The sequence below is a fragment of the Bipolaris oryzae genome, assembly GCF_000523455.1.
Source record: "Bipolaris oryzae ATCC 44560 unplaced genomic scaffold scaffold_10, whole genome shotgun sequence".
NCBI lineage: Eukaryota > Fungi > Ascomycota > Dothideomycetes > Pleosporales > Pleosporaceae > Bipolaris > Bipolaris oryzae.
In genome coordinates this window covers 281739-304637 of record NW_006911286.1, presented here as the reverse complement: position 1 = coordinate 304637, position 22899 = coordinate 281739, and the positions used below count along the sequence as shown (strand labels likewise).

Genomic DNA, 22899 nt, shown 5'->3' with positions numbered 1-22899 from the left:
CCCCCCATATCTTTTGTTCCTCCCCCCTTTGGCAACAAAAGTTGTCATGGAAAAACCGCTATAAGCATACAAGTTTGTCAACCAACCAACCAACCAACCAACCAACCAACCCCCATCAAAACCTCCACCACCACATTTGCACTTTCCTCAACCAACAAGTCGTAGTCCACTAGCCGGCGCTCCAATCTGACTGATGCCGTCAATCTTGCACACGGTACCCTTGTACCTAGCGTGGTACTTGGCTCCGCTGTACGGACTCGTGACCGACGGCTGACCAGCGTAAATAGGCGTTAGACTAGCTGCGCAAATGTCAAAGTCGGCAAACTGATCAAAATCAATCTCAATTGCGTCGCTGGGATTCCTTTCGGCAATCGTCTTGACACGCTTGGCCGATTCCTTCATCTTGGCGTTGCCGGTGCGGTCAAGCAGGGCATTTGCAAAGTTGAGTGCGGTGTTCAGCTGCTTGTTCTTGTGCGCAAAGTTCATGGCTGCGGAAAGTGGGATGGACTTGTGTGGGCCTTCGACCTCGGGGATGGTAAAGTAGGCTGATAGCTCGAGCACACGCTTCTTGTCTGCATCAGAGAGACCAGAGATGTCAGTAGCACCGTTGAGCAGTTTGCGGCGCTCCAGTTCAATGGTCATGGCGAGAATGTATTGGGTGGCAGTGTTGATCGCCTTCCTTGCCTAGAATAGTCTGTTAGTTGCAGGTTTAGTGTACGACATTTGAGGAAACTTACGTCAGAGAGCTCGGCCTGAGACGAGACAACGTTGACCATGATGAGCTGCAGTAGCTTCCTGAATGTCGCAATACCATCTTCCAGCTTGTTCTTGACCAGGGCTTGCTTACCAGCAGTCAGGTCATTAGACAGTATAGATTCCAAATCCCGTGGAATAATCGGCAAGATTTTCCGCGAGTCGGTCTCGTCCACTGTCCTTCGCACGTAGTTGACCAGTGATGGCATGTTGGGCGTAGCGGGCAAAAACGTCCGTGTCGCTTGATAGATCTCTTGGAACCGCTCCTCGAGAGGGGCAAAGTTGACTGCACCAACTTGGCGGTTGAGTAGCTGCATGGCAGTGTCAAAGGAGCCTGCCGCGACGTGATCCGCTGCCAAAGGTGAGTTCCGTGCCCAGAGGTCGGCTTCGCTGCTTCCAGCACCGGCCTCAGCACCCTCAACCTCGACGAAATCGTCCTCAGCTTCAACCTCGGCATCATCGCCCATGTCCCATCCGCCGATATCATCTTCTTCGTCACCACCAAGGTCGGCTGCAGCACCAGTGGGCTCTGCTTCGCCGAGCAGGTCTTCATCACCATAGCCGTTGGCTGCAGGCTCCTCGGATCCAATGCCTTCAACCTCGCCTTGAAGAGCCTTCTCGAAGACAGTCGAAGAAGCCGCGCGTGTCGGCCAGTTTGCCTGGTAAGTCGGGACGATGGGCTTCACGGGCGCAAGAGGGCTGCCTATTGAAGGCAACTTGATCTGGTCTTCTGAGACACCTGCAGCTTCCAAGATTGACTGTGCTTGTTCCTCGAGGCCTTGAGCTTTGGCAGTAGCATATGCGAGTGGGTATAGGTCGAGCTCCTGGAACATTTCTATCCGATTCTGCACGTCACCCAAGTAGAGTGCGTTCTGGAATCGAGCGGTCATGTCTCCGCGATGCTCTGCAATCTTGGCCATGCGCTTCAGCTTGTCCTGGTCACCTGTTGTAAGGTAGAGGAACGACAGCTTATCAAAGTTCCGTAGTTCTGTTGTTCACTGCTTAGCAAGGTTCGTATTAAGTGCTAGAAGTACTTACTCTGATATGTCATTTCTACGGTCTGATGGTTACCGTGTGCCAATGCTTCGTTGCTCAATCGTTGCCAGAGCTTGGGGCGATCAAGTTGCTTTGCCATCTCTACCGCAACTTCAAGGTTGCCGCACTCAATGGCAAGCTCGAATCGTGTCTGGGGATCCTGAACAAACTGAAGAGCAATCTCAGGGTATCCCTTCTTTTGGAGGTAGGAGATGATACTCTGTCCAACCAGGCTCGAAGTCTTGATAATGTTGAGCATCTCGTCATAGTTTCGCTTTACAAGGGCAAGCTTGAATCGATACTCAGTAGGGTCAATCTGGAGGATCTTGGGTTTCGCGGCTCGGTCTAGGCAGTATACGTTGCGGCCCTTGACCCTGACGAGATATACGGTTTGTTCGAGAGTACGGACAATTCCGTTGTCGCCATTCATCAAACTGTACTTGATGTGATTCAGGGTAGAGTAAAGCAAGACTCCAGTATCGTCAAAGACTGCGCTCTTGATGCGAATTGTCTCATGCAGAGTGCTAACCTGCTCCAAGTTCTTTGTCGCAATTGTGACATTGTGCTTACTCAGGAGGGCCACGTGCAGTCCATCCGATGACCAGACAACATACTTTACGCCGTTAACGGACAGCTCAGCAAGGTTCTTCTTGGCCTGGATGTCATAAAGAACAACAGAGGTAGGTGTAATCAAGAGCAGATTGCCGGTTCCACCAAAGTAGATGTCAGTTGTTCCATGAGGAGGCTTGATGGTCTTGGTGGTGGAGTTGCTGAGGTCCTTAATGTCAATCTGCTGGTTGGACTGGTTGAAGACCGCAAATCGGTTCCTAGCCACGAATACGGCAGAGTTTCCAGAGCCGCGCTTGGTGTCGGTAGGTTCCACTGCTCCTGAAGCGTCGCGTGGAAGGCTGATGAGCTCGTATGTTCCGCTATCCGCTGGAGATGTAACCAGGATTGAGCGTTCAGCAGGGTTGTAGGAGAGTGTCCGTGGAGGTACCCAGGCACTTCCAAGCTTCTTGAGAGACAGCATTGACGGCGATTCGAGGTTCTTTTGGAAATCATACGAGCGCACATGCTTCTCCTTGGTGATGTAGAAGAGGTTGTTCTGGTACACGGCGGATGCGGGTCGCTCGCGCTCCAGCTTGAATACCATTACTCCATTGTCGTGGCCAGCAGCAAACAGGTTGATCTCAGGATGTGCTGCGATGACCCAGAAGCGGTCGTTCTCCCTCTTGAAAGACTGGACCGATGTTCGCCTGTTGAGATCCCATACACGGATTGTCTTGTCTTCACCAACCGAGAGTATCAAGTCCTGGTGGGGGTGGAACAAACACGCAGATGCGTTCTGGAAATGTCCCCGACAAGTGTCCACCTCCCACGCCTTTGTTTCTGACATCCTCCACAACTTGACGAGGCGGTCGTCACCCGCGGAAACAATCAATGGCAATGTAGGGTGGAATGCGACCCAGTTGACACCTCGGTCGTGGCCTTCGAGGACGAATTTGACAACGGCATCTGTGTTTCCGAACATATCTGCCTGGTTCTGGTTGGCGCGTGCCATCTGGTCCTCAAAAGACATGGCCTGCGGTGCTGAATGCTTCTTTCTCAATCCTGAAATGTCCCAGACACGAACCGACTGGTCGAGCGAGGCGGAAACAATCAAATCTTCCTTAGGATGAAACTGCGCACACATGGTGTAGTGGTTGTGGCCGGTCATAGTGCAGACTTGGGCGGGGGTTAGATTGGACGATTGCGGGGACTCGAGATGAACTTACTCAGTGAACCTGGATATGTCAGCAGTGATTTGCAGAAGGGATTGGAGACACTTACGATTTTGCCAATTCCATATACGGATGGTCTCTGGTGTGTGTGTTAGCGAGTATGTCGGCTGACGGTGACATGCGCTTACGGTCGTCGGAGCTACTCAATATCCATGGCAGCTCGTGGTGGAAGAAGACGGTTCGGACATAGTCCAAATGGCCGTTCAATGTGAAGAGACAACGCCGCGTCTGGTACGACCAGACCTTGATCTTGTAATCATCACCGCCCGAGACAAACCTGCGCGTCTCAGTATATGGCTATGGAAATGGCCAGGTGGTGCTAGATGCTCACAATGGCTGCGTCTTGTGGAAGTCAACGCCGCGGACCGGCCCGTCGTGTTCTTCGAAGCGATCGATGAGGGTTCCCATGCGGTAGTCCCATAGCTGGATAGTCGACGAGTGCAGCGATACGAGGATCCATGGCCTTTTGGGGCGGTCAGCAGAGAACAAGTGGCCCAGATGGTCGCGGGCGCAGGTACCTTTTTGGGTGGAAGGCAATGCCCTTTGCACGCGAGGACTTTGACTCGAACTGATGCGGGGGTTAGCTGGCGTGTTCGCATATGAAAAGCGCAGAGCTGTCTACCTTGGTCAACATGGAAGGAGACGACGACATGGCGGAATTGAGGACGAAGCCGCCGCTTCACTGTGTGCCGCGTAGGAGTCAATGCAAGAGAGGGCGGGCGCACGTGAGCCGGGGTATATGGACAAGAGAAAGAAACACGGTGTTTGGTATTATCAGTGGTTGTGGCTGCCTCCGCCTGAGCTGCTCAGGCCAATGTTCGATATGCCACGCAACATTCGGATTGTCCTCAAAAGTGCGCTTAGCCAGATGCGGTGCTAGCGTACATTCCCCACCAACGGTCACGTGAGCGGCATTGAGACGTCTCCCCTGGGCATGGTATGGATGGCATGGTATGGTATGGTATGCGTGTGCGTATGCGTAGTAGTTAGTACGTGCGACTAGTATGGTATGTGCATCGGCCACCGGTCGAGAAGCGTGTTTCAATTTCTGGAACCTCGACGACAATACAATGCCTCCCCCCATTTGTACAGCACAAAGCCGCACACGTCGCACAGGAGCGTCCGTGAGCAGAGCCTCACTTTGACGGGCCGCATTGTCGCAAATCTCCCTTGGCCGGCAGCCCTGGGCCGGGCGGGCGGTTGTGTAGTAGCGCAAGTGCAAGCAAGCCCCGCCAAAGTCAGCAATGCGACGATTGTGCCAGCTGGCCGTGGTAGTGGAGTGGTAGTGGTAGTGCCAGTGCCAGCCAGTGCCAGCACCTAGCCGCCCAGTGCAGGATAATCTTGCTCGCTGACCTCATTGGGCATCCATCCTGCCTGACGCAAGGGAGAGTGCCCGAGTTGCTGCTGCGACTAATCGTTCGCGACCACATTGCGTGCCAGCGCCCGAGCCATCCAACCAAGGCGATGCTGCACATGGAAAGGGCAGCAATGCAGACCCGCTCCGTGGCCGGCCAGCTCACTGCTGAAACGCTGCTGATAATTGGCGACCCGACCACGCACTTTCACTCAAGCGCTGCCGGGAATTCCAACCTCGACGACTTTGCTCCGTCCTCGTCCTCTTCTTCTCCTTCTTCTTCTTCTTCTTCGTGCACATCCCCCGTACCATCCCTCACTCACACTGTCCGCATTGCGCGCCACAACTGACCGGTTCTCTGCGAGCGACGTCTGCTGCACTGCTGCCTCTAGTAGCACCTCCCATTCGACTTCCTGCACGATAAGCCAAGGCGTTGCAGGGTTCGACTTGCCAAAACCTCTCCACCTCTGCGCTCGAGCTCGCCGCTCAGATATCCCAGTAAAACACTCTCGGGCCACCTCCAGAATGCTACAGTCGGCGCAACTTCTCTTTCGTATTTCAAAGATTAGACACGCCCGTCGGACTCTGATCCCCTGAGCAATTCGCATCAACTTGTCCACAGTGCCACTGATACGTACGCCCTCGCAATTGGCTGCAAGCAGCCTGACGCAATCTTTCCCATCCACACCCAAACCCCATATCTCTCCACACCATGGCCCAACATCACCAGCCGCCAGTCACCACTCTCAACGGGCACCTCCAGTCGCCGCCTATGACGCCCAGCCCTGAAGCCCACAGTCGCTTCCCACCCCCACCACGCCAGCCCTCTCCACAGTACAAGCGCATGGCCAGCTGCGTCCAGACACCGCCCCTCGAGTACATCGAGCCCACTGGCTTCAACCACCAATTCAGCTTCACTCGCCCCCAGTCATGCGAGCCATGCTCACGCCCATCCTCCGAATCTGACCGAGCCTTCGCTGCCACCACCTGCGAAGATTCCGAGTTTGAGTGCGACTCCAACGACGAGAATGATTCGGACCAGGAGAGCGAGCCGGAAGAGCAGCCACCCCTGCGCCGCGTGGAAAAGGCCCAATTCATCCTCGAGGAGCTGGATGACGACCCTGGCTACGACTGTGATGTAGAGGTACTCCAACCGGACCATTGCGAAGACGCAAAGAGCGAAAGGAACGGAGTCAAAGCCGAGATCTTCGCGAGAATGAACGAATTGCAGCTCGAGGAAGACTCGTCAGACGACGAGAAGCGGGTGCTCAAATACCGACAGAAGAAAAAGCGGTGGAGCGCCGGCATCTTCAAAAAACGCAGCTACAGCCAGAGCGTTGAAGGCGATAGCGACTACTCCGACAACGACCCCCTGGACGACATGGACCCAAGCGCACGCCGCCTTCGTCGACGTGTACGCGGGCCAAGAAGAGAGTCGTTGATCTTTGTGGATCGGGGGGTCCCCAACACCAACAATATTCTCGAAGTCGAGGAACCAGAAGAAGGAATATTGCTGCACTCAAAGGGCCCACCGTCCATTCCCAGCGACGATGGCTTCACCCTGGACGAGCTTCCCTTCTGGACAGCTCACGACAACATCGATATCGAGTATAGTATCTTTGAGTAAAAAGAATCATGGGTTCACTTACGCGAAATGAAAATCGGGCCGGCATCTTGTCACGTAATTAGTCTGTCTTTGCTCTACAGCCACGGCGTACATCAGCGAGGAGTTTGTGCGGCGTTGTCTTTTGTGTAGCGTTACTATCGGGTCTCCAAATGAATCTGTTTTTTTTATCTTTGCATTGCTCAGCGTTGACTACCAAGCAGGATGTCTTGTGTTACTTCTCGTGACTAGCATGGCTGTTGTCTTGCGCGGCAATCGTCACTGTTGTATATTTGTAAGATTTGCTGGCGCCTGCTATCTCCAGAGCTATTTTTGGAACTCACGTCGCTAAGCGGGCGGGCTAGACAGCAACAACGCCCAGTTGTGGAGGCTTACCACCACTCATTTTAACCCCACAAAACAAGCCAACATGGTCCTCTGTCGACAAAGTCTCTCAAATAGTACGGCTCGTCAAAGTTCCGTTTCTCTGCGCCACACCAGGAGCCCCCCCAAGACCCTTGAGCCCCATTCTTTCTGAATAGAACAACATCTCCATTTCGTCAGTAGAGCAGGCATCACCAGAACACCCTGGACGCACTATTCCCACGTCATCTTTTAGTCGTTTCAGCGTCATCTATATACACAGGCATTGCGTAATAATTGTTTATTCTCATGATCTTTTTGTTCCGTTTGCGTACAAGTGGCACCGCCCGAACAAGGCGTACTTCGCCAAGCGCCCCCGCTTCGAGGCTGACGACCTAGAGCAAAGGCTGATGTTTCCTGCAATTCTGACCAATAGATATTTCTGGATTGTAGAATCTATAAGCAGAGTACATGTATACCCGAATAAACCACGCCGTGAGTTGGCGGTCTACAAGCACTGTACAGCCATCACGCTATTGTCGGAACCACCAGTTGCCGTCTGAGACATGGTCATCAAGCTGGAAAGATGAACTCGAGCATCGAGGTATAAGTATATTGCGATAGAACACGTTTTGGAGAATCATCTCCTTACTCACAATCAATAACTCATACTACAATCTCCTTTTCTTTCCTATTTTCCTTATCTCATTTTCCTTTGCTGTCCAAGCCTTCGCTTCTTAATCAGTAATCATGTCTACCTTCACCAAAGTCATCATCGCTGCGCTCACTCTTGGAGCTGTTCAAGCCCTTCCTCAAGCTCAGGGCTTCCCTACCATCAGCGCTACCGCTACTACTACTACTACTACGGTTGCACCTCCGGCTCCTACTGCCACCAACCAGGATGCTCTTTTTGATGACCTCTTCACTGCCCCCACAGCTATCAAGCGTTTCCAGAGGCTCCTCACTCAAGGGCAAACTCTCTTTACCGGAGATGCTTTAAGGAAGTTGGTCGTCTTTACCTTCGACAGGAACACGCCTCCTCCAGCTGGCGCCAAGGGTGGTGTCGCTGTTGCAGCAGTAAGTCCAGTGACATGTTAGCAGTAAGCAGTTCATACTAACACCCCACCTAGAACATTGAGAGCTTCCCCATCCTCACCGGCCTCGGCATTAGCACCACTGTCGGCTTCCTCGCCCCCTGTGGAATCAACACTCCTCACGTCCACCCCCGCGCTACCGAATTCCTCACCCTCGTCGAAGGCAAGAACCTCGAATTCGGCTACGTCCTCGAGAACGGCCTCGTCAAGGCCGGCGAGAACCCCGAAGTCGCCAGCTACCTTAACAAGTTCGAGGGTACCGTTTTCCCCCAGGGCTCCATCCACTTCCAGTTCAACAACAACTGCGAAAACGCCACTTTCGTCGCTACCCTCAACTCCGAGGACCCTGGTACCAGCCAGGTTGCGCAGAACTTCTTTGCTCTCAACTCGGGTGTGCTCAAGGCTACGCTGGGATTCCCTAGCTCCATTGATGCCTCCAACATTGAGGAGTTCCGCAAGCAGATTCCTCCTAACCTAGCTCAGGACATGGACAACTGCCTTGCCAAGTGCAAGCCTCAGTAAATATAGCGTACCCAGACAAGCAATTGGGGTGGAGATGGTTTAGCGGTATAGGGACATGGCATTCACGATTTGAGTATTCATAGCGATGGCGTTTTTACGATCATGACGGATGATTTTGGGCTTTTTGGTTACTGATTCTTCTTTTTCTTTGGGCTTTTGTGTTAGACTGATTTGGCTTCTTGTTTATACACTCGTTAGATATTTTATCAGAAAACACTTGTTTAGCAAGCGCGTTGCCTTGCTAACTCGATTCTTGCGCGTTTTGAACAGTACTAGATGGGCTTGTGAACTAACTCTTTTCAGAAGCATACTCTCGCTGGCTATAACTGAATACTCCATTGCTTCTCGATGGAAAGCAAATTTCTCAGCGAACTTTCGATGGAAGATGACTCATTGGCTGAATTATTTTGACATCCCTGCGGCATCACAAGCTCAGTAGTAGTGACATTGGAAGAGCCAAGCCTAAGACTTGCATTCTTAGCCATCTCTCTGAATAACCCATTTTCAAATTCCTATGTATGGATCTATGGTACGCCTAAGATTGCTGCAGAGAAGCTAGCCTTACCGAATCGCGGACACAGCCAGCCACATCGAGTGTGGCACAGCCAGCATTGGACCCTGTAAATGTTATTTCGGTGACTGGCCTTCAGCCCCACCACGACTCATTCAGCTCGCGCTTCAAGCTTGCAGTCACCACATTCGCCCCAGCTGAGCTCGAACAACCATAAATCGGTGTTCTGACTATTTCAAGTTTCTTGTATCTGAGTTCTCCATCTTCCCTTTCGTTCAATTTCCTAAAATACACCAATCGTGCTTCTTTATACCCCGCCATAGCCGACACGATGGCCGACCCCGCCGCCATCCAAGACGAGATTACCGCAATCGAAAAGCGAATTGAAGAGGCGCAATCACAACTCAAAGACGCAAAGGAAAGGTTACGAAAGGCCAAAGATGCCGCATACGATGGCCCCGGCGCAAACTTGTCGGCTGAGGAGAAGATGTCGCTCATCAAGGTCAACTTGGCTGAAGTGCTGAACCCGGAGATTATGGATGAAGCATTGAAGAAGCAGGGCCATCTGAAGGTCTACTGGGGTACTGCGACAACAGGACGGCCTCATTGCGGATATGTGCGTCTTTTGCGATTTGAATTCAGTCGCGTGCGATACTGACAGGCTCCATGTAGTTCGTTCCTATCCTCAAGCTTGCACAATTCCTCGCAGCAGGCTGCCATGTTAAGATTCTCCTTGCCGACATCCACGGTTTCCTCGACAACCTGAAAGCGCCTATTGAGCTCGTCAAGTTCCGTGCCCAATACTACCGCTACACCATTACCGCACTTCTGAAGGCGGTCAAAGTACCAATCGAAAAACTAGAGTTTGTGCTTGGCTCAAGCTACGAATTGAACGCGGACTACACAATGGATCTTCTTAGGTTGGCGAGTATAACCAGCGAGGCTACCGCGAAAAAGGCTGGTGCCGAAGTCGTTAAGCAGACGGAGAATGCGCCACTCAGTGGACTTCTCTACCCTCTCATGCAAGCTCTCGATGAGGAGTACCTCGACGTAGACGTACAGTTTGGCGGTGTAGACCAACGTAAGATCTTTGCACTCGCAAAGGACGTGCTACCCAAGATTGGCTACAAGGAGCGCGCCCACTTGATGAACCCTATGGTCCCAGGTCTGCAAGGTGGAAAGATGAGCGCTTCCGACCCAGACTCCAAGATTGATGTTCTTGACGATGCGGATGTAGTCAAGCGCAAGCTCAAGAAAGCGCATGCCGCACCAAAGGTGGTCGAAGAAAACGGTGTCCTCAGCTTCGTCGAATACGTCCTCCTCCCCGCTGGCCATCTCATCCACGGTGAACCCAAGTTTGTCGTCAAGCGTCGCGAGGGCGAGCCCCTCATTTACACTGACATTACGAAGATGCAAGAGGACTACCGAAACGATATCCTCACTCCCCAGGACCTCAAGCCTGCTGTCACAGAAGCCCTCATCACCCTGCTTGAGCCCGTACAAAAGGAGTTCCAGGCCAACCCTGAGTGGAAAGAAATTGAGCAAAAGGCTTATCCCCCACCACCTGTAGTCAAGAAGGAGAAGAAGGTTAAGAACAAGGGTACATTCCACCCGAAGAGGAATGTTGAGGCCAAGCCAGATGGTCATGTTGAAGGTGAAGACAAGGCGACTGTAGATGTGGGGACAGAGGGTGGTGAGAAGGCTATCGAGGGCCTGAGTCTAGAGGAGAAGAAGTAAGATGATAGACCCATAAAGATGGGATGGCATATATAAAACATAATGCAAAGGAAAAAAACGCACTTTATTGGTCTATGGTATCATGCTCTCAAGTCACTGAAGTCAGCCCACCCCGTCCATCCAGCTCTATCCCATTATTCCCATATACACCACATCATACATACGTCTCCCAGCTTCACGCACTTAAAATACTCACTCACTCTTCCTCCTCATATATCTTAACTTTTTCCGCATACTCGCGAATATTCGAATGAATCGTCTCCTCAATCAACTCCCCGCGTCCCCCCGCAACCTGCAGAATCAAATCATTCAACGACATGCGCCCCAGGATATCGACGTGATCGGCTACACCTCGCGCATTAGCCAGAAGATCACAAAAAGAAAAGAAAAACAAGATGGGTGAAGATAAGCGAGAGGAAAACATACCAGTATTCGGTCCACCCCTTGGACTAAACCCATCAGGCTCATGCTTCATTTCAAACGTCGTCACTTTGACCCCGGCAGGATTATACCTTTTGATTTTCCAGCCCTTGGTGCACATGTACCCACTACTGAGTAGATTCACCGTGCCATCGCCCTCACCCAAGACGACTCCGTGATCCACATTGCCTTGGGTATACATGGTATCCAGTGTGACATTTAGCTCGCTGACCGGATCGTCATCGCTGCGGTAATAGTATGCGCGCTCCGTCTCCTTGCCTACACCGTAGAAGCAGTAGATTTTGAGGTTCGGGGCGAGCGGGAGACGCGTTTCGAGGGGGTTAATCCATTTTGCGGGGAGGAGCTGGTTATCTTCTACCTGCTTGGTTGTATGCGCGACGCCGTGGGAGTACGAGGATAGTACCATTTTCTTGAACCAGGGTTCGGTGTTGCGGAAGAGGAACGGCAGTGTGTCATCTACTGTGATATTTTTCTTGGTGAGGGTCGAGTTGGAATTGCGGAAGCGTAGGAAACGGCCGTGGGTTTCGTTTTGGCCGGGAGGATCATCGGGAGCGCCGGTCTCGTCGCCCCAGACGGCGTTGCCGCCGAGGGGCAGCATGGCGGAGAGACCGGGCATTGCGCGGAAGAGCTCTGCGCGCTCGTAGCGCGAGAGGAAGCGGTCGAGGCCGTAGACAGCGAAGGCGTTGAGTTGGGCGGTGTCTTTCATTTCGCCCGAGAGCACGGCGGGTACGTCTTTGACGGCGCCTAGCATGCAGCCTGAGATGTTGATCCATGAGTCAATGTGCTTGTCGACCCAGTCTGCGCCGCCGTTGCCGTAGCCTTCGGCTTCGACCCAGTGGAGGAAGTAGTAGAGCACTTGGGAGCCCATGGAGTGAGAGAGGAGAACGACTTTTTGGTTTGAGACGCGCACGCCGACTTCGATGTGCGACTTGAGACGAGTGAAGTATTGGTCGCGGATCTCGTAGTTCATGTAGGACATGCGCCAGTCGTAGGCCGCTGTGAAGGCGTTTCCGGGATCGTATCCAACTGTAGCAAGGTTCTCGAGAATCTTGTTCCATATCCAGTATCCGGTTATGAAGAAGTCTGCTGCGTCGAATCCTTGTGCCGCCCGTAGTTTGACGCCTGGGGGATCGAGACCAGTGTCTTTGTCGAGCATGATATGGCGCTTCCATTGGGCCTTGTCCATAACCAATGCGCGCATCATTGTCCATGAACCCCACAGTCTCTTGCGAAAGTACTGCCTTGAGCTTTCCTCTGTGCCCCAGGATTCCAGTCCCGTGGAGATGACGCCGGGGATCATGATAACAGGGTGCTTGGCCGTTATGCCCTGCTTCTTCGCGTGTAGCCCGACGGCAAAGGAATCGTAATTTACGGCGTCTCGTTCGGTTTTCTAGTGGAGGGGTGAAAGTCAGCCTCCATCCCTCTCTATTATCCTCGAGACCTCTTCTATACACAGAAAGAGTGCGCATACCTGAAACTGTTGCGCACTCTTCACAAAGTTCTCTGGTAGTGCCTCCAAGATACTCTCCAGGTTCACTTCTCCCAGACTCGTCAGGTCAATCATATCATTATTGCTCGCAAAGAACCCCGCAGCCAGCAGTCCGAATAAGCCACCGAGAACGAAACCCCATACGTTATTCCTCTTCTTGTGTTTTCCCTTCTGTTTCAATGTCTCCAGTTGCTCCGCGGTGATCACCCGTAGATTCGCTGGCCGTTTACCATCTGCTCCTGGAGAGGGTTCGGGAGAGAACTCAGGCGTCGAGTCCTCTGCTTCGCCGCCGTTGGCGCCGCCGCCAAAGCGACGTCTCAGAAAAGACATCTGCGTATACTAATTAAAAAGAGTATCCAAGGTGAAAAAGTTTTGGTGAGAAAAGAAACCAGCACAGCTGCTTCTCCCTACACGAAGGACCTATTTTGCTCCGTTCACAAATGTCCGAATCCGCCGGCATGTGACGGAACGATCGACACAAGGGTCCTTCGGAAGGCACGCTACTCGTTTGCGCCTGTTTTTTGCCAAGCCGGGGGTCTCTCCGCAGCCTTGTCCAACTACTACTCCACTTGCCGCCGGCTTCAACAACTGACTTCCACGCGCGCGAAATGATAGAAAATGACGACAGTGTGTCTGCGGCCGATGCGCCAAAGACTGGCGATCCAAAGGACCTAAAGGACTCGGACCTCCAGTATATACAATACGAGCCCGCCAAGGAAGAGCAATATCTCCCCGCCATCCGCCAACTAATCTCCAAGGACCTCTCCGAGCCCTATAGTATCTATGTATACCGCTATTTCCTGTACCAATGGGGTGACCTTTGTTACATGGTATGCATGCTCTTCTAAACCTGGGCCTTTTGATCTGTTGCTTCCATAACTTTCGCTAACAACTTCCTTCATAGGCGCTCTCCCCCGCCAACACCCTAATCGGCGTAATCACATGCAAGCTCGAACCGCACCGCTCAGGGACCTACCGGGGTTATGTCGCAATGCTCGCAACAAAGGAGGAATATCGAGGCCGCGGCATAGCTACCAAGCTCGTTCGGTTGGCGGTCGACGCCATGACTGCACGCGACGCCGACGAGATAGTCTTGGAGACAGAAGTCACAAACACCGCAAGTCTAAAGTTGTATGAAAGGTTAGGCTTTATAAGAAGCAAGAGGCTACATCGGTACTACCTGAATGGCAACGCAGCGTTTAGATTAATTCTCTACTTGAAGGAAGGCACAGCCTTGAAAAGACCACAATTCCCCGAGCACGGTGAGGCGCATGGAATGAGAAGACCGGATGATGCCGAGTTATACTCATAACCTCGGCTGCTTGTCAAGTGGGTAACAGCCTGCGCGACGATGTGCTCATAGTCTCTGACTTGCTAACAGGCTATACCATATATCTCATGCCATGCCATACCGATCATCCTGAACCAGATCCACTGCCTATTCAGTGACCTTTACCCAGTGGTTCTTCTCGGTCCAGTGTGTGTGCTCACCAGGTCTGCCAGGAAGTGGCATGAACACCACGGTGCGAACACCATCGATCCCGAGGAGCAGAGCGCATGGACGGTGATGCTTAACCCATGTCGATGAGCACAAAGGACAAGCCTTGCGCGCCTGCGGTTGGCCTGAGGGCCTATGACCATCCAGAACGTATCGGAGTATGCATGTGTCCTTGTTCGGCGGCATCGTGTCGAAGAGCTGACCGACCGCACCAGTGATGTGCTTGGAAAGCTCTTTGATCAGAAACTCTCCAAGCTCCACAGGAATCTCGCTACTCCTTTTCATGTTCCCAGGTCGTTCCGGAGCAAAAGGGTCAGTGTCACCTGTCCAAAGTGCAATTGGGTAGCGACCAGCCACCATAGATTTAGTTAAACAAACGCTCTCAGCAGCGACAGCTGAGAGAGGCGAAATTTCAGGTTGTCGGTTGTGGGCGCTAGGGCTTTGTACCTCAGGAACATGGTGGTCTTCTTGCTTCACCGCCGGTTTTGATCGAGAACGTGGGACTTCATGTTCGGCTGGATGTTTGTGACGATCATATGATGGCCTTTCCATATGAAACGATGGCATGGACCTTTGTATCTGAGTTGAGAAACGTTCAAGATCGACTCGAGGGCGCTTGCTGATGATTTCCTCCATATTCTCTAGCGGTTCTCGCTTCAACGATGGTTGTTCATGAATCTGACTGGCTGTTCGTCCGTGTACGCGTGCAGGTCCCAAAGGGATACTGTTTGGACCGGTTTTGTTATGTGGCTTGTCGACAGGAGGGGCTTCATACAGATCACGATATGGGTCCATCTCGAGTGGTACAGAAGCAATGAGAGTCGCCCGTGCAGGGTTAATTATTACGGCACCAGCTGGAGCCGTGCGCTCCTCTGTAGCCTGAATATCACTGAAAGCCTGGACAAGCTTGTCATACTTTGCCGCCTTTGCAGCGAGTCCATTGTGCCCATCGATCCTGGCTTTCGTCTCTCGAAACTCGAGCTTCTGCTCCCGTAAATCCTTGACTTCGGCGATGAGGCCGTATAGACCCTGGAGGCCCCTGACCCCATTTAGGCCACTGCGGAATACGTTCACATCCGAGACCAGCTCTTCAAGCTCCGGAAGACTACCGACTTTCTCGATCAGTGACCGCAAAGACTGCATCTGCGACACGAGCGCTTGCAGTCCTCCGGCTTCTCGGATGATGGGCTTAAGCACGTCGGCTTCGAGGGCTTTGGCGCGCATGCCCTCGCGACCAGCTTCAGCACGTAGTTGCTCAATGCTCCCTGCTTGTTCTTCACTAGTAGAGAAGCCGCAGATGACATCTCTGTATGCTGAGCAAAGCTTGCTCAGCTCCTCATGTCTTGTTGCAAGCCTTTGATAGCGCTGCTTAAGCGCTTCGTACTCGTAAGAAGCAAGTTGAAGTTGAGCTGGGAGCCGTTAGCGGAGTTTCTGTTGGCAGGACGGAAGTACTTACTGTGCAGCGCACTATCATTCGAGGCGAAAGTTAGGCGGCCAAACTCATTGATGCGGAAAAGTGGAGGCGGGGAGCTATCAATCTCGCCTTCTTCCAACTCACTGTCTTCACGCTTGATTAGTTCCACGTCGTCTAGGTCGGCTGCACTCTCAGGGACGCTGCGCTGCATTTTGTCTGTTGTGTTGTTTGTGTATGTGTGATTTGAAAAAGGTTTCTCCTGGATGAGAGACGGGAAGCAGGTTTCCCATGGTAGGAGGTGTGTTTGTTTACTTCCAAGACCGATCCGTGGAAGGTACGGGTAAGCACGACGACCATGCCGCAGGGAAGTGACAAGTTTCGAAACAGCAACTTCACCTCGCAGGGCCTCCACATGAGATGCTGCTACACACCAATGAGTGTGAGAGTGAATAGTGAGCACAGAAAATAATACATGAAGCAACTTGGTGCTATTTGATAATGAAGTTTGCCAATACCGATACTCTCATCCGCCTCCAAATCTATGCATACAGTTCGCAGCCTGATTTCCAGCTTGCCAATCTTACCTGGAAGTGCCTTTTGCACCTCGTTGTGTGTGTGAAAGAGGTACTGTAGATGTATCCATTTCACAGCGTCGATATTGTGGTGCGAAGCTCGCAGGATGCCCGTTGAGTCATAATATATCATCATATTGCTATATTCTGATTTGGATATGTCGCAAGGAGTAGAGGGCTGCGGGCCGGGAAGTATTGATAGCGATTATGGATTTGTCCTGCGCGTCGAGCTTGTGAATTAAGACGTAAACTGTTATGTCGTAGAAGTTGGGGCAGCATATGTATAGTATGGATTTGGGGAGGCCCTTCGAAACGTTCGAGACCACTGAGACAACGTTTGGGATTAGCGAAACTTTATGTAGCCTATAGATTGTCAGCCATGAATCGAATTCCAGGTTAGTTTTCTAACTGACCTTGGACATGATTTCAATCCCCGTATGTTCTTCGCCAAAGGGCGCCAGGCCACGATCACGGGTACTTTGGTAATACGGTTCCCGTCACTACTGCAAGGCCGGTAGATTTCACAGTACAGTTTACGTCCATCTCTGGCTTTGACAGCTACATCATGCTCTACAATGATCTCTTCTGAGAGTGTGCGAGCGCCTCAACGACTCTGGTAACCCTTTGGAGAGGTTTCTTTTGCGGAGGCTGAAACTTTGGTATCCATTCTCGCCTACTTTGGGTGGCTTGATGGCGAGATGGGTGGCTTGAAAGGCGAGAGGTGTGACTGGTTCTGTAGAGAGCTGATATCAGCTTGGTGTACAGACACACCAGAACAGGAAAGTAACGCAGTCTTGACAAGACACATATCTGCTCGCGGGTCTATTGTTTCGTATTCTTGACCGAGCTCGGCCGCAATAATTTTACCGACAGCTTTTGCCGAGGTATGTATCGCCCAAGTGGCAAATGCATCTTGTCTCGGTATGTGGAGATGCTGGAGAGATGCTGGAGAAGCCGGGGGCGCGGGTCCCACACACATAAAATTCCCGCCCGTACTCGACCGAGATGCCTTCAGCGGCCCACTTTCTTGACACTGGGGCTTGTAGGCGCCCCATCTGGAGCGGCCGTGAACGGGCGGGAACGCGCCTAGAAATGCTATTTGCTGAAGGCATAGAACTGTATATGTATGCGCAGTGCTCTGTTTGTAGAAGTACTTTGAATATCAAACTCCTTCCAGAAAACACTGCATTGATAATTTCGATCTGGGATCATGGCTCCATACCTGAACGACGAAGAAAGCGTCCAGCAGCCATATGGCGACTGGAGAGATGAATTCTATGAGAAGGGCTACGTAGTGCTCAAGGGCGTAGTCCCCAAGGAGCGAGCATTGAAGTACCGCAACAAAATGCTCGACTGGCTCGGCACATTCCCCAACGACTTCGATATCAACAAGCCAGAGACATGGACCAAGGAAAACTTACCCCAAAGTTTCAAGAATGGCATGTACCTCAACTACTGTGCTGCACATGAGAAATATGTCTGGGAGGCTAGGCAGTAAGTCCAACGCATTCACTCGAAATGTCCAAGTAAGCAATAGCTGCTAATGTTGTGCGCCATAGGGAACCTGGCGTTCTGGCTGCTTTCGAGAAACTCTGGAATACAAACGAGCTTATTGTATCTTATGACACCATCAACCTCACACTACCAAACGCCTCGAAGATGGGTGGCTCCAAGCCATGGCCACACGTCGATCAGGCGCCTGAGCGACAAGGCCTGTCCTGTGTGCAAGGCATCATCAATCGTAGGTTGTCATCTTTTCTGATAACACCACAGCAAACTAACAGAAACTCCTAGTGTCTGAGGCTGGACCGAAAGACGGAGGTCTAGTAGTCATGGAAGGCAGTGCTAGGCTCTTTGACAAGTTCTTCAAGCAGCACCCACCGGACCGAACCAAGGGCCCATTGGCAGCTCTTCATTACGATTTCTATCCCTTTGAAGACTCTGATGTGAAGTGGTATGAGGAGCACGGCTGCAAGTTCGTCAAGGTCTGCGCTGAACCTGGTGACTTGATCCTTTGGGATTCACGGCAGATGCATTATGCTGTGTACCCCGAAACGGACAACATTCGCACAGTCATATACGCCTGTTACACACCAGTGGCTATGGCATCCAAGGAGGATTTGGAGAAGAAGAAGGAGATATTCGAGCAATGGGGAGCAACAACACACTGGCCGCACATCAACATCCATTCACAAGGCAAAGCCATGGTAGATGGTAAGATCGATCCTTGGGAGAGAACTGAGCCGTTGGAGAAACCCGAGTTGACGGACAAACTACTAAAATTGGCTGGAGTTAAGCCGTACTGAGAGCGTGCTATTGGCGGTGTTTTGGTTTATGTAGTACAGCAGCGATATTTGTATAAAACGCTATAACTGTGAAAATACATGCTCCCATTCTGTGATTGCGTAACTTCCATCGATTGTGTTTCCAGTTCCATCAAAGATACCTACGGTGTCGCCGTTGCTAACGTGAGGCAAACCGTCAATTACGGGACCCGAGTTCATCGGTGGGTTAGACGGCATGCCTAGATCTGCTACTGCAAGCTGCTGCAGCAGGTCCTGCATAGAATATGAAGTGCGAGGGCGATCAAAATCATGCTGCTCCAGTAGGGGCAAAAGACCTTCGAGCATAGCGGAACCTTTGGCCGCGTGGACGGCGACAGCTGCGTGCTTCTTCAACTCGACAGAAGCCTGTCGCAATAGGCCAATGATGTGGTTTCGGGAGTCACCACGATAGTCGTGAGAGTTGGCAAGCATATCCAGCGATATGTAGACAGAGGCGGCGACCGTGGCTGCTGATACGGTCCACAGCAGTCTGTATACTCTTGGAGCCGGCTTCGCATAGTGATCCAAGATGCGATTGGCCGATTCAAGGGCAAGCTGCCTGTAATTCGTACTGTCATCTCTGGATTCTTGAGGGTTGAGCACCCGGGTGATGGACAACAGGAGGAAGTCAATAACATAAGCAATGAGGTATCGCTGGAATGAAATCCAAGGATACTCAGATTCCCATATTATATCATCTTCGTTGGCAGGGAAACCTGGTGATAGATGGAGGGGTAGATCTCGCCGGACGGCAGTGATCTCCTCGATAGCCTTTACAAACTTCAAGTGAGTCTGGTGAGTATTTGCTTTGATGTAGATGTATACTATGTAGGAAAGACGGGACAAGATTGAGTGGTAGTGTGCAGGAGAAGGAGGCTCTAAATTGGTAGATTCGGAAGAGCCAGGGCTACCAATCGTGTAGAAGCTAGGCATAGCGTATTCTCCATGGTTGCTTGCAGTAGAAGCCTGACAGCAAAAGCTGGCGGGTGATATGGATGGCGGTCGAACCCAGCTACCAAGCCTGTACAATGGTTGTTAGTGGCACGGTACTCGATGATATGTATTTCACAATAACGCAGCACTTACCAGTCCCTAATGACACAGGTCCACCATAAACGGCGACCCAATTCGCGCTGCACAGGTGAAGACCATTCTGGCCTTCGACAAATGTCCTTTGAGCAGTTTGCTTCGTTGCCGAGCTTGTGCATGTCGAGAAGCCTGGCCATGCTTGTTGAAAAACTAGAAATGAGCCATTCCCTTTGGTGCTCGCCAAAGTTGGAGTGACATAGGCTTAAGACTACCATGGCTTGTACGATGCAAAGTGACGGAGTACCGCTGAAGCCGTGTCTTTGTAGTTCTTTCAGCGCAGCCTCATACCAGAGATGAGAAGTATCAACAGCAACGGAAATAGGATCAGCACGAGGCATGCCGAGCTGGGGCAGGTGGGCTGCACTGGGTACATCTTCTGGGTTGGAATAGAGGATGCCGACAGTCAGGACAGCAAAATAAAGCGCGACCCATGGCCGTTGTTCGGGCTTGATACCGGTGCCGAGCTCTACATTCTTCCAAAAGTCTTGATGCTCGGCCAGGAAGTCGTTGGCGTTGACGGCGCAGTGTATCCAGCCAAGTGTTTGCAGGGAAAACGTGACAATGCCAAGGCTAGCATCCCGACTGGGAAGAAGCAGAAATAGTGGATCAGCTGCGGGCTCGTAGAGACCATTGAGGATCGCTTTCTCGGCCCCGGCTCGGGCGGCTGCACCCACCTTGATCCCGAGATCGAACTGCTCGAAGGCGGGAACTAGGTCCTCGAGTGTTGCTGCAGGCTGTGTGTAATCTGTGGATTCACTGGTGCGGCTGTGTCCACATGGCTTGGACAGAGCAAGGGCCGTCTCGAGCTCGGCAATTTGCGCCTGGAGAGCATTGCGTTCACGGAGCAGGTCTTGCAGTTGAATGTCTGCCGGGCTGCCAGTGTCTTCGGCAGTGTAGACGGTCAACTGGCCCCTCACCCGGGCAATCGGACGCTTGCACTCATGAGCAGCATTTCTGCGGATGCATGGCTGGCAGGGGCTCTTCTTGTCGCATTTGATTTTGCGGCGCCCGCATTCGATGCACGACCGTGACACGCGCTGCGAAGTCTTGATGGCGGGCTCACTCATTGGACCGTGGGTGCTATTGTCGGTGTTGCTGTTGGCTATGGCTATTATGATGATCTTGACTGGAATGATGACGATGACACTGATGAGGACGATGATTTGCTGACGGGACGAGCATGACTGAGGCTGAAGTTTGCTCCTACGTGCTACTGTGCTACTAACCTACCGCTCGGGCTTCACTTCCCCGCGAAACCATCCCCCCCTGCCTAGTCCCCACACCCTAAACCCGCGTCCTCCACAATCCGTACGCGTACTTATTGGGCTGGGCGGCTCAGCTCGGGGGAGATGTCAAAGAGCAGTCCTCCGTCTGTCTCGTTGACAAAATGCCCTGGCCACGACAGCCATGCCCACCCTCGGCAGTCGCGCAATACAAATTGTGGACGGCGCCATGTAATTGACTCTCATCAACGCCCTCTCACCATGGCTGCTCACGACCCCAAGTCCGAGGCCAGCGCTCACATTGAAATCCTCGATGCGCACAAAAAGGCTGCGAAACCCGTCGTGGGTACCATCAAGCTCTTCGATGACGACGGCATCGTTCTCATCCCGACTCCGACCAGAGATCCCAATGGTGAGCCACAGCCAGGCGCATGTTCAGTGGCGAAGCCAGTCTGACCAAGCCCAGATCCTCTAAACCTTCCGACATGGCAAAAGTACCTCATCCTTGTCATAGTCGGCCTCTTCGCAGCGTCCGCCAACCTCATGGCAAGCGGAATCAGTGCCATTCTGCCCATAGTAAAAGCATCGTACCACGGAGACCCAAAAACAAGCGATCTCGCGACTTGGCCAGCATTCTTCATGGGTGTTGGAAACCTGATCGCGATCCCTGTTGCTCATGCTGTCGGGCGAAGGCCAGTCTACCTCATGTCGACAATCGTCTTGTCTTTCGGCTGCCTTTGGTGCGCATGCAGCAGCAGCTTGGCCTCGCATATCGCCGGGAGAGACGTCATGTCCATCGCTGCGGGCCAAGCTGAAGCCCTCTGTCCCATCATTGTGCAAGAAATTTTCTACTTGCACGAAAGAGGAAACGTGATTGCTTGGTTCTGCGCACTCCAGACGCTTGGCACGGCAGCGCTTATTGTCTCAAGCTCGTACCTCGCAAACGATCTTGGCTGGAGGTGGTGGTATGGCGTCTTTGGTTGTCTGAGTGGAGCTATTGCTGTTCTCAGTATCCTCTTTGTGGTCGAAACAAAGTATGAACGCACGCTGGAAGCACTGAGTAAGTTATGGCTAGATTCTCAGTTTTGGCTCAGATGCTAACATTGCACAGCTGGTCAAGGTATCGAAGAGGACGGAACTCTGGTTCCGGTAACGACAAACACAAAGCGTAAACTCGATACCGTCAACTACGCACCGCGTAGCTTTATTCGAGACATGCTACCCTGGAATGGCCATGCTCGATGGTCCGAAGCAATCACCTGCTGGAAGCACATGATCCAGATCATCTGGTTTCCCAACATCCTTTGGCTGACCTTGATCAACTCTGTGGCTCTCGGCATCTATGTCCTCATGTCAGCACTATTTGCCGGTGTCCTGGTACAACCCCCATATCTCTGGAACTTTGATATGCTTGGCTACGTATTCGCCGGACAAGTCGCTACTGCGGTCGCGGTTCCATTCTTCTGTGGATACTTGAGCGACTTTGTAGTCAAGATTTTGAGCAAGAGGCATGGCGGCGTCAGTCAACCTGAGTATCGCTACATTGCTCTCATCCTCCCACTGATATCCACACTCATATCGACAATCATCTTCGGAATGACTGCGCAGAACCCTAAGGATTGGAGCTGGGCAGGTATCGCTGTTACGCTCAACTTTGAGTACTTTGGCTTCGTTGGTGTCGTCGTATCCAGTTTCGTCTACTGCATGGATGCCTATCCTCAGCGCATCGATGCCGCCCTTGTTCTCATCTGCTCTCTAAGAGGTTTCATCGGCTTCGGAATCTCCTTTGGCACAGTCAGCTTTGTGGATAAGGCAGGATATGAAGGTGCATTCAATATCTGCGCAGGCATCGTAGCAGCCTCGATTGGCCTGGGCATTCCTGTGTACTTCTTTGGCCCAAAGATCCGTGCCATCACCCAAAAGTATGCTCAGGATGATTGAGTATTGTTTGGATAGTACCTGGATCTGTTTGGCAAATTGTTATTGTATAGCGTGACGAGGCGGGTGACCGGCATCGAGAAGCTGTTGGATATGTATATGAACATCTTTAGATAAAGTTATGAGGCATGAACTCCATATTTGAATAGCCAAGTTTC

General features: G+C 52.0%; 9 protein-coding genes across 9 annotated transcripts; 5 read left to right on the top strand and 4 right to left on the bottom strand.

Moving 5' to 3' along the window:
• Window positions 1-147: 147 nt before the first annotated feature.
• COCMIDRAFT_1497 (uncharacterized protein) lies at window positions 148-4221 on the bottom strand (the record flags this gene model as incomplete). Its single annotated transcript, XM_007685433.1, has 9 exons — window positions 148-684; window positions 738-1741; window positions 1792-3513; window positions 3564-3572; window positions 3619-3648; window positions 3698-3846; window positions 3901-4032; window positions 4088-4137; window positions 4192-4221. 9 exons carry the CDS (start codon window positions 4219-4221, stop codon window positions 148-150), a joined length of 3663 nt encoding a protein of 1220 aa, XP_007683623.1.
• Window positions 4222-5635: 1414 nt separating this feature from the next.
• On the top strand, window positions 5636-6550 carry COCMIDRAFT_83533 (uncharacterized protein; the record flags this gene model as incomplete). The annotated part of the gene is made up of 1 exon (XM_007685522.1): window positions 5636-6550. One exon carries the CDS (start codon window positions 5636-5638, stop codon window positions 6548-6550), a length of 915 nt encoding a protein of 304 aa, XP_007683712.1.
• Window positions 6551-7639: 1089 nt separating this feature from the next.
• On the top strand, window positions 7640-8505 carry COCMIDRAFT_22641 (uncharacterized protein; the record flags this gene model as incomplete). The annotated part of the gene is made up of 2 exons (XM_007685447.1): window positions 7640-7966; window positions 8020-8505. 2 exons carry the CDS (start codon window positions 7640-7642, stop codon window positions 8503-8505), a joined length of 813 nt encoding a protein of 270 aa, XP_007683637.1.
• Window positions 8506-9347: 842 nt separating this feature from the next.
• Window positions 9348-10753, top strand: COCMIDRAFT_83627 (uncharacterized protein; the record flags this gene model as incomplete). The annotated part of the gene is made up of 2 exons (XM_007685521.1): window positions 9348-9632; window positions 9689-10753. The coding sequence occupies 2 exons, from the start codon at window positions 9348-9350 to the stop codon at window positions 10751-10753; spliced, it is 1350 nt and encodes a 449-aa protein (XP_007683711.1).
• A 196-nt stretch (window positions 10754-10949) lies between these two features.
• COCMIDRAFT_83639 (uncharacterized protein) lies at window positions 10950-13013 on the bottom strand (the record flags this gene model as incomplete). The annotated part of the gene is made up of 3 exons (XM_007685520.1): window positions 10950-11098; window positions 11180-12584; window positions 12666-13013. The coding sequence occupies 3 exons, from the start codon at window positions 13011-13013 to the stop codon at window positions 10950-10952; spliced, it is 1902 nt and encodes a 633-aa protein (XP_007683710.1).
• A 278-nt stretch (window positions 13014-13291) lies between these two features.
• COCMIDRAFT_32880 (uncharacterized protein) lies at window positions 13292-13995 on the top strand (the record flags this gene model as incomplete). Its single annotated transcript, XM_007685467.1, has 2 exons — window positions 13292-13513; window positions 13588-13995. The coding sequence occupies 2 exons, from the start codon at window positions 13292-13294 to the stop codon at window positions 13993-13995; spliced, it is 630 nt and encodes a 209-aa protein (XP_007683657.1).
• A 126-nt stretch (window positions 13996-14121) lies between these two features.
• On the bottom strand, window positions 14122-15597 carry COCMIDRAFT_83655 (uncharacterized protein; the record flags this gene model as incomplete). Its single annotated transcript, XM_007685519.1, has 1 exon — window positions 14122-15597. A coding segment is annotated over one exon (1476 nt), but the record flags the coding sequence as incomplete, so codon positions are not given.
• A 702-nt stretch (window positions 15598-16299) lies between these two features.
• On the bottom strand, window positions 16300-17146 carry COCMIDRAFT_83561 (uncharacterized protein; the record flags this gene model as incomplete). Its single annotated transcript, XM_007685518.1, has 3 exons — window positions 16300-16519; window positions 16581-16670; window positions 16845-17146. 3 exons carry the CDS (start codon window positions 17144-17146, stop codon window positions 16300-16302), a joined length of 612 nt encoding a protein of 203 aa, XP_007683708.1.
• Window positions 17147-17377: 231 nt separating this feature from the next.
• On the top strand, window positions 17378-22744 carry COCMIDRAFT_32876 (uncharacterized protein; the record flags this gene model as incomplete). The annotated part of the gene is made up of 7 exons (XM_007685466.1): window positions 17378-17661; window positions 17727-17908; window positions 17962-18381; window positions 19283-19286; window positions 20986-21236; window positions 21270-21863; window positions 21915-22744. 7 exons carry the CDS (start codon window positions 17378-17380, stop codon window positions 22742-22744), a joined length of 2565 nt encoding a protein of 854 aa, XP_007683656.1.
• Window positions 22745-22899: the final 155 nt, after the last annotated feature.